Here is a 10,191-nt window from a genome sequence, read left to right on the forward strand (position 1 = left end):
AGAGTACTTTGTTCACAATCTAACAGTCGATATCTTTGAGTACGACAGGCCAGAGGTAGGTTGTAACTCAGTAGACCGTCGCGTACACGACCACTCATAAAGGTTACCATAAAAGTAGAAGTTTTGCAACAAGATTCACATTCAGACGCTACGACCGGAAAACCTCAGAGTACACCGACAGTGTCGGCACCCACCGGAATAAAATGTAGAATATGCACCGAGTACCGTCGACAGTATAACACCAGCGATTGAAGTATTATGTGCATAAATCTTATGTCATAAAATCCATGCACATTGTCATATATTTATTCATCGATTGTGGTTTTCTGTCATTTATCTATAATATTTCTCATAGATGATATTTCTTATGTGGTTGGTTATTTTTCTTGATCTCGTCTTATCTCGCGATATTTTGCGAGGTAAAAATGGGAACCCGTTGATGAATGTGCTTGATGAGGTAACGACTAACGTGATGGCCCAAGGGCTATTAGTATTAATATTATCTGTGGTGCTTACTCACTGCATGTTTGTGGGGAAATACGCAGTCTTAGTGTGACACCGCCACCGGTACTGTTGACGTTGTTTTCGGGTCATCCATGTCCCACGGCCAGCCACGTGAAACATTTCCATAATGAATGATAATAAATGATTGATGGTAATGATTATTGGTAAATAAACACGAAATGTATTTACTACCAAAGTCTTAATGTGTCTCTAGGGTGTCTCTACTCTCTTTCGCCTGTTATTACTGATGCTTTCCTGTAAATCCTGTTCAAATGCTCCTCTGCAACACACAACTGACAAAGTGTTACAAATACAAGTTGAAGTTACACCGAACGCATGTCGCTTTGCACAAACAACAAGAATATACTAGTAGAGCAGAAGGAAAAGCGTGACCGAAAAATGTGCACGACGCTCGCTTCATTTCACACAATCGCAGCACAAATGCACAACTCTGTAACAGCCTCGATTCAGGTACCTATGCGTAGCTAAATGTTCACTTGTTCAAATTATAATTGCCAAATGGTACTGCCTACTCGGAGATGTCTCACGAACTCCCGCAGAAAACTTCCACTCCACTAAAGTGTAAATGGGAGCAAGGACATGAGTAATGGCGCTGCATTGCATTCTGGGTTCAAGCGCTCCCTGCTTCCAAGCTCCGTTTCGAGGCCCGCCAAGCCAAGCTAGCATAATGCACGCGGGAATGACGTCACACACACGACTACGTTCATTTTCCAAAACAATCGAGTAGCGCGATTATGGAGTTTCGAATAATAAACGGGCAATTGCTCCCATTTACATTTTGGCGAAGTGGAAGTTTTCTGCAGGAATCCACCAGATGTCTCTGGATAAATTAAGTTACATCAACTGGCAAAGGTGGTAATTTGAATGGAGGCTGCTGTTGGTGTATTTGTGCTGTGAATGTGCGAAACGATGCGAGCGTCTAGCAAATTTTGCGGTCACACGTTCCCACCTGCTCTTTATTTTCGTTGTTTGTGCACAGTGGCATGTGTGCGGTACATTGTGTGTTGCAGAGAAGCATCTGAACAACATTTACAAGAAATTATTGGTAACGATATGCGAAAAAGAGTAGAGAAACATTAAAGACTAGTAGTAAATACATTTTGTGTTTATTCATCTATCACTATTCTAGCACTATAATTTTTTATCATTAAAACGTTTCAAGTTCCCGAGACTGTAACAGTGCTGGTACGGTAGGGCTGCCATTGTAACAGTACGGTACTGTAACTGGTAAGGTAGGGCTACCACTGTAACAGTATGGTAGGGCTACCACTGTTTGGTACCTCCATAACTCATAACAGATAGGTGGTAACACCCCCCAACCCCAATAGGCGGTACTGTTAAGTGGTAGCCGGGTAGGCTACCAATTGTACAGTATGCGAGGCTATTTACTGTTAGCAGTACGGTAGAAATGCCAAGCTCTTAAAATTATATTTCTTGAAAATTGCCCTAAATATGGCACACTTTAAAATTTTTACTTTGCATGCATTTATAGGCACATTTATATAGGAATAACTGAAATTACTTTTTTCTGTAATAACAAATTGTCATAGTTGTACATCGTTTATTTGTTTAGTCATGATTTTCTTCACTGCACACTCACATCATTTCCTATTGGTGTTGCAGGAGCAACACTGAGCAACATATTACCTGGGAATAGGTATTTAACTGATCATATCCTCAACATTTCCTATTTTCAGCCACTCATAATTGGTTGCTTCCATGGACGCTGTGAATTGTGCCTGCACCTACGGTCTACATCTAGAGACACTGCCAAGCTGAGATAATCGAGTAGGTACACTGAACGGCCACAAAATCCTGTAGCTCGGGGCCACACCCACTCTAGCCATCTCTCTTTCGGAAGCGTCGCCGCGTAGCGAAACGTAGGCCTTCGATAAACGTAATGGAATCTTCGCGCGTTTTCCTCCTGATCTGCCTATGCGGATTTTTACTCGTGGCCGGGAGGGCGCCACCTCTAGACCACGTGCACGGCGAGGTGAACAAGGAGCGGATGCGGGACGGCGCGCCGACGCCACGCGACGCCCACCATTACCACGACGACGTGCACAACGACGACTTTGACCACGAGGTGATCCTCGGCAGTCAGGAGCAAGTGGAGCTGTTTGAATCCCTAAGCAGGGAAGCTGCGCGCGAAAAACTGGCGGAGCTCGTCGACCGCATGGACGCGGATGCGGACGGTTTTGTCGACACGCCGGAGTTGACCGCCTGGATCAAGAAGTCGTTTCTTTCGCTGAGTCTCGAGGAATCGGACGATCGATTCGAGGAGGTGGACGAAGACGAGAACGGGGAGGTGACGTTGCGAGAGGTGATGGAAGACTACGGCGTATTCGACGACGAAGACGAGGTGGAGGTGTTGACGAACGAACCAGAGCTCGCGGCGGAGATGAAGAAGGACGAGAGACTGTTCAGCGTGGCCGACGCGGATGGCGACGGCGTTCTCAAAAAGGCGGAATTTTTCGCGTTTTCTCATCCGGAGGAGCACGAGCAAATGTGGGACGTGCTGATGACGGAGTCGCTCAACGAGAAGGACAAGGATAGCGACGGGAAACTCGACCTCGATGAGTTTCTCGGCGACGACAAGGACCAGCACGACAAAGAGTGGGCGACGATAGAACGTAAGAGGTTCGCCGAGTACTTCGACCGAAACAGCGACGGTTATCTGGACAAGGAGGAGATGTTGCTGTGGTTGGTGCCGAACAATGAGGAGATGGCGAGAGATGAGGCAGAACATCTCATCAGTTCCGCGGACGACGATGGCGACGGTCGGCTTAGCATATCGGAGATTCTTGACCACCAGGACATGTTTGTGGGAAGCCGAAGCTCTATTTCTGGACACCATGATGAGTTCTAGCTGCTAATCTCTTCGAACGGTGGGTTGATATGCTGATTTGTCTTGTGCTTGCCAATGTCAATAGCTAAGCTGGTAGAATGTCATTCAATCAGAGCATTCATTTCAAATGTTAAATTGTATTTCAAAAGTAGACCATCAGTTAGAATTTGCAAAGAACCAGATAAAATCGAATGACAGGCATTGTTGCTTTCTAATTAGCGGGTCTATTGTTTAAAACAATTCAATGTCAAATAACATTAGGATATTTTTATTTGGTTAAAGTATGGTCAAATAATTCATCTGAATTTCATGTATCCTACTCCTAGTTGTGACTAACCCTTTTCCACTTTTATTCATTGCCTGAGTGTTCACGTTTTAGGTTATGAACTTATGATGAATAAACAAAATCATTCATAAACAGTGTGTATCTGCATAGTATAGCTATTTTTATTGGCAGCTAGTGCATCTGTAAATAGCTAAATCAAAACAGTGTTGTCGAGTTTTGTACAACTGTTTGCATACTTTATGATAACAAATAGACTCATTTATATGTACGGTATTAATATTGTTTATTTTATTAACTGTCACTAGGGATATGTGATAGAGTAAATTTGGCAAGTGGCTGTTCATGCTAGGTACATATACATCTATATAAACAATGAAACATTTGAATTTCTGCTGTTGTGTGCAGGTTGAAAAAGTATTTGAAAACCCCTAGTTGTTGGTAAACATAATTTCGACATGTAAGAAGACTCATTTATAGGAATAGAAGCCTGTGGTAGTGCAATTTCACTGGTATGTTTAAGTTACATTTTGATGTAAGCAAAGTTTTTTATAAAACAGACGGACCTTGTTTACTATTAATAAAAAAAATTAAAATTAATAAAACCTGTTAATCTTTAAATATATACTGTGGTGCATGTAAAATCTGACATCTACATCTAAAATTTGTACTGTCATGACATACCATATAGAAATTTAGTGGTTGGTTAAATATTTAATTCATTGTAAACAGAAGCGTTGATAGCACATTTGGAACTGCTGCTAATTTTACTGAATCATATTTTACCAGCCTCCAAAAGGGTAGAGTGCAATCACACATTTAACAAATTAGCATAATGTAAAATTATGAAGAAAAGATTCATTAACATTAGAAAATTGAAAGAAACATTGATTTTCTTTCTTCAGGAAATTCTGATGCAGCACTTGGCAAAGCTTTCGTACAGTTGACAATCAACGAGACACATGCTGAGTGCGACTAGCCTACTGCATAGGACGTTGGTCTGCATACCTCGAAGAGGTGCTGTGTTATCCCTACCTTTCCCCTGCACCTGCGCCAGACACCGCGTTTTCTTTTCGTACGGTCCAACACGATTGTCAGTAGGGAGGCTGGGCCCTAAGTGCACACGCATCCCTCTCGCGTGTCACAGAGTGGCTGCTTTCCACGTGCGTTGGCTCTGTTCCGTTCCTATACCAGATGATAACTGCAAGCACGAGGAAGACTGGTTTAGTGAGAAGCCAGTGGGACCTGGGCCTGTCGCTCCTCCGACGGACAAGGACGCACCCGCGAAGAAACCTCGGGGCACCGTCGCAGAGTATGTGGATTTTCTCGCAGGAGAGCTGTGCGTGAGTAGCGACCGAGCAGCGAAGATCCTGAAGGAATGCAAGGGTCTGACGTGCGTGCCGACGTCGGCCCTACGCGCCGCGTTCAAGACGTTGGACGGCTTGGGGTACAGCCGGACGGACGTCGCTGACCACGCCAAGGTGCTCCTCCTCAGCGACATGTCCATCGAGAAGCGCGACGTCGCGTTTCGCGAGATCGGTTTCGCCGACGTCACGCTGGACATGCTCGTCAAGTACAAGACGATATTCTACACGACGCCGGCGAAGGGTGGCGCGCTCTGGCGGTCGCTCCGCACCGCGCTGCAGCTTTTTGAGTACGACACGACCGCAGAGGCGTTCGTCGATCTCTATCCGGAGCTGAAGAACGGCTCGCTGTACACGCTGCGCCGCGTCCTGCGCAGACATTACCTCGTCGATCGCCTGCGGTGCACGCCACCCGAGACAGCGCAGCTCGGACAGTGCTACTCGCGCACGAACCTGACGGTGATCAAGCACAACCTGGACCTGCTGCTGAACGAGGTCGGCTTCACCATCGACAAGATCAAACGCAACCGCTTTCTGCTCGACATCAAGACGGCGAACGCTCGCCGCGTGCTGCGCGAGATGCCGCGGTTGCTAGGCGACGACTTCCCCGTGCTGCGCGTCGTATGGGCGCACCCGAAGATCCTCTATCAGACCGTCGAGAACGTGACGTGGACGATCGAAACCCTGCTGCGCGCGGGGGTGACGGCCCGCCAGGTGGCGCTGAGCGGCGCGATTCTGACGCTGCATCCGGCGACGGTGGCGTCGCGCATCGAGCGGCTCGAGCGCATCCCTGAGGTGAGCCTCATGCGCACCGACGACAAGTACGTGAACCTGATCCACCACTTCAACAAGGTGTCGCGACGCCTGCAGCAGCTCAAGGACCTCGACTACCCCTACGTGTCGCTGACGATGCTCTACTCCGCCGAGTCGCTCTACCGGCGCGCGCTCGAGAAGGGCTGGAACAGCGGCGCCCTCTTGCAGTCGGCGCGGTTCATCCGCGCGCGCTGTGGCGGAGATGAGCGCGTGATCGTGCGCCGACTGCGGGAGCAGTGCCGGCACACGCGTCTCGTCAACCCGGCGAACGCGCGCGCCGTCATGGAGCATCTATTCGCAGCCGGCGTGACGACGGAACAGTTTGTGCGCGCGGTCGGCGTCGTGCAGTACGACATCGCGCTCGTCGAGCACCACTGGGGGGCGCTGTGCGCGGCGGAGGAGCTGCGGCCGCTCGCTGATTGGCTCGCGCACGACAACCTCGTTCATCTGCTCATCTACTACGTCGAACGCGACATGGGCTACATCGACCTCGAGCACGCGAGGTTCGAGAAGTTTGCGCCGGCGTACGCGATGATGCCGGGCGTGGCGTGCGGCTCGGCGATGGAGGGAGGCGGGGCGGAGCGCGAGGACGACGACGAGGAGAGGGAAGAGGAAGGGGAGGTGGAGGAGGAGGAGAAAGAGGAGAAGAAGAAACGTGGAGATGTGGATGATTGGTATAGGTGACACAGGGAGCAGGGGGATAGGTGACACAGGGAGCAGGGGGATGGGTGACACAGGGAACAGGGGGATGGGTGACACACAGCATGACGATAGATGACACAGCATGACAATAGGTGACACAGCATGACAATAGGTGTCACAGCATGACGATAGGTGACACAGCATGACGATAGGTGACACAGCATGACGATAGGTGACACAGCATGACGATAGATGACACAGCATGACGATAGGTGACACAGCATGACGATAGGTGACACAGCATGATGATAGATACACAGAATGACGATAGTGACCACAGATGACGATTATGGTGACACAGAACATGACGATAGTGTGACACAGCATGATGATAGGATGACACATAGCATCGACGATGAGATGACACATAGCATGACGATAGATTGACAACACAGCATCGACGATAAGAATGACACAGATGACGATAGGTGACAACAGCATGACGATAGGTGACACAGCATGAACGTAGGTGACACAAGCCGTGACGATAGGTGAACAGGCATGACGATACGGCTGACACAGCAGCACCGATAGGTTGACACTCAGCATGCATTGCTAGGTGACACAGCATGACGATAGGTGACACAAGCATGACGATAGGTGACACAGCGGACAGATAGGCTGACACAGCATTGAATGCATAGATACACATAGCATGACAATAGCGTGACACAAGCATGATCATAGGTGACATCAGCCATGACGATAGGTGACCACAGCATGCGATAGGTGACACACAGCATGATGGAGTTAGGTGACACAGCATGACGATAGATGACACAGCCATGACGATACGATGACACAGCATGACGATTAGATGACACAGCCACTGACGATATGGTAGACACAGCATGACCGATACGCTGTGAACAAGCATGTATGATAAGTGACACCAGCCATGACGATAGGATGACACAGCATGATGGGATAGATGCCCACACAAGCATGCGATAGATACACATAAGGCACTGACCGATAGGGTACACAGCGTGACATAGGGCTGACACAGCATGACGATAGGTGACAGCATGACAATGGGTGACACAGCATGACGATAGGTGACAGCATGACAATGGGTGACACAGCATGACGATAGGTACTCGAGAGCAGTGCATGTCGTAGAGGCCAGTGCTTGCGCTTTGGAACGCATTATCGTGGGCGTATGCAGATATACTTTAACGTAACAAAAACTCACCATGGAAACCACATGAAGATAGTCATTTGTGTATATTCGGATGCATGTTTGATAATGTGCCAGCGAAGATGTCAACTTAGCTGTTGATGAAACAAGTCGTCACTGCTAGTCAAATTGGCATCGTTTCTCTAAACCACATTGATTTGAAAGAAATTGTTATTTTTGAAATAAAGTTGCTCAAGTAACGTGTATCTAGTACATACGGGCGTCCTGTTCAAATACAATATAATCGCAAACTATGTAAATTGCTTCAAATTGGCAAATTTCACCAAAAGATGGCGCCAGCGTTCCTTCTGCCGGAGAACTTTACCGTCTGTGCGTGATCGGCACTAAGATAGTCCTGGCACGGAGGTCGAAGTGTTTTCCTGGTTTCAGTGATACTAGTTGTATCGTAACCCGCATTACAATAGCTCGTGTTACATCCTCAATTTCTAACCTGTTAGCTGCCGTTTCCCACGTCACATTCTGGTTTGAGAGATTTGTGCAAAACTGATGGAATTGAACTTGAATGGGACACGGTAGTTCAATAGAAACCATAAATAATAAGAGCGATAAAATAATAATTTATAACTATTGAGAAAATACACGTAGAAGTTTTATACTACATTAGTATTACGTGTAATGTATATTATAGTAAAATATAAATGTAAATTATTACAATTCGTAAATGCTGATCTACTGATTCTACATTTTCCAGAATTGTTCAATTGCGCTGTCTATAGCAATTTCAGAGCTTATCTGCACTGCAGTCAAAACCTCGCCAACTTGGAGCTGCTCCTGAACTAACATACTTTAAATAACCATTTAATTGCAGTTTCTGATGCTCGCAATGGCTCTGTGATTCTACATCTCGTACATCAAGTATAGGGCCTATATACGGAATTAAGAATAACATAACGCCGCCACTTTTTAGAAATCGGGCTGTAATAAGAACTGCGAATCGCCTATAGCTAATAAAGTAAACTATAACGCATATAGGTTTTACTATTTCGCTCAGATTTCATGGTCATCGTTGTTTTAGTTACAACAATTGTAGTTACGTAATGACAGTAATGCTGAGAGGGTCTACCGTCTATGTCTCCCTGGGTACTGCAGGAACGTACCCTGGGTACGGTCCGGTATACCGGAACGTACCCTGATAACTATCTGATATGGTTAGTGTTAGGGTTGGGTTAGGGTTAGGGTTAGGGAGTAGGCGTAGGCGACTCCCTAGACTCGTTAGTGGAGTAGGCCAGGTCCGGTCCGGCATATCAGCAGGAGCTAATAATGACCAAATTTTGTCATTATTAGCTCCTAATATCAGATAGTGACCAGGGTACGTTCCGGTATACCAGACCGTACTCAGGGTACGTTCCGGCAGTACCCAGGGAGACATAGACCTTATGAGCGGTAGTAATATTTAGCTGCAGCGTGTTTAGCATTACGTTTATGCTTCCGTGGGAAGCAATATAGAGTACATTTTTTCTTTATGTGTAATCTAGTTTATCTAATAATAGTAGGCCTAATATGTGCAAGCTACAAATAGCACCATTTTTGTAAATTATAGCTAGATTTACATAAAATGCCAAGAAAGTATACATCCTTGTATTTATATATATCACATAGTTCGCAGAACATAATAATATTAATTACCATAATCTTTTATAATAAAAACGATAATCAAGCGCGTATCAATATGATCGACGTATAAATTTCACCGATTTTATTTTTAGTTGAAGGAACATCGATTAACACGTTAAACAGCGTAGCGCTAATCGTATATATATATATATATCACACGTTCGACTGTTTCTATAAGGCGCAGAAGTTGGCAAGAGCTCAGCAGGGTTCTCCCTACGTTGCGCAAACGAGGCGCCCGCGCCCCGTTTGGGAAAACTCCCCCCTGTTTCAATCGTTGCGCCCCGTTTGAAATACCTCCGCCCCGATTAAATTCCACTAAAAGCCCGCTTATATAATAATAATTCAAAAAGCTATTCAAATATCCAAAGAAATGACAGAAAACATGTAAAAAAAAAATGATTTCCAAAAGCTATGTATAACAGTATTACAAAGAAACACCTGCACCTAATTCAAATCAATTTTCAATCCAAGCTCAGGGTTCTCCCCAGGATGAAATGTGACAAGCGGGGAGGGAAGGGAAGGAACGGAAACTAAGGGGGTTCGCGGGCGGCGTGGTTTGTTTTACCCGTATGCCACAATTGGAATGCGTAAAATCGCACAAACCAAACAGCGACCAATAGACTGTATTGGGTTCTTGAGTATCATAAAGATAGCCGAGCTTTGATGTACAGTTAGTGGTTGGCTTCGAGACATGCACCTACCTGTTTCGTACTTGCTGTATCGTCTGCAGTCAAGTCGCCTGTAACGTAAAAAAATACACGCGTCGCGGTGGTCGCTGTCAGTGAATGGAATTCTTGACCGGATTCCGATTACCCGCGCTGTCAAAACTTTTATTGTGGTA

At 46.3% G+C, this 10,191-nt stretch overlaps 2 protein-coding genes across 2 annotated transcripts; both read left to right on the top strand.

The window, feature by feature from the left end:
• The first annotated feature begins 364 nt into the window (after nucleotides 1–364).
• LOC106807727 (reticulocalbin-2-like) lies at nucleotides 365–4,256 on the top strand. Its single transcript, XM_014810167.1, has 2 exons — nucleotides 365–457; nucleotides 2,223–4,256. Exon 2 carries the CDS (start codon nucleotides 2,426–2,428, stop codon nucleotides 3,392–3,394), a length of 969 nt encoding a protein of 322 aa, XP_014665653.1. The 5' UTR covers nucleotides 365–457; nucleotides 2,223–2,425; the 3' UTR covers nucleotides 3,395–4,256.
• A 311-nt stretch (nucleotides 4,257–4,567) lies between these two features.
• Nucleotides 4,568–6,914, top strand: LOC106807724. The gene is made up of 2 exons (XM_014810159.1): nucleotides 4,568–6,805; nucleotides 6,871–6,914. Exon 1 carries the CDS (start codon nucleotides 4,619–4,621, stop codon nucleotides 6,515–6,517), a length of 1,899 nt encoding a protein of 632 aa, XP_014665645.1. The 5' UTR covers nucleotides 4,568–4,618; the 3' UTR covers nucleotides 6,518–6,805; nucleotides 6,871–6,914.
• Nucleotides 6,915–10,191: the final 3,277 nt, after the last annotated feature.

Source organism: Priapulus caudatus, unplaced genomic scaffold, assembly GCF_000485595.1.
Source record: "Priapulus caudatus unplaced genomic scaffold, Priapulus_caudatus-5.0.1 Scaffold230, whole genome shotgun sequence".
In the NCBI taxonomy this organism is placed as follows: domain Eukaryota; kingdom Metazoa; phylum Priapulida; class Priapulimorpha; order Priapulimorphida; family Priapulidae; genus Priapulus; species Priapulus caudatus.

Coding starts and splice junctions, on each gene's coding strand:
- LOC106807727 (XM_014810167.1), top strand. CDS start 2,426: ATGGAATCTTCGCGCGTTTTCCTCCTGATCTGCCTATGCGGATTTTTA.
- LOC106807724 (XM_014810159.1), top strand. CDS start 4,619: ATGCTGAGTGCGACTAGCCTACTGCATAGGACGTTGGTCTGCATACCT.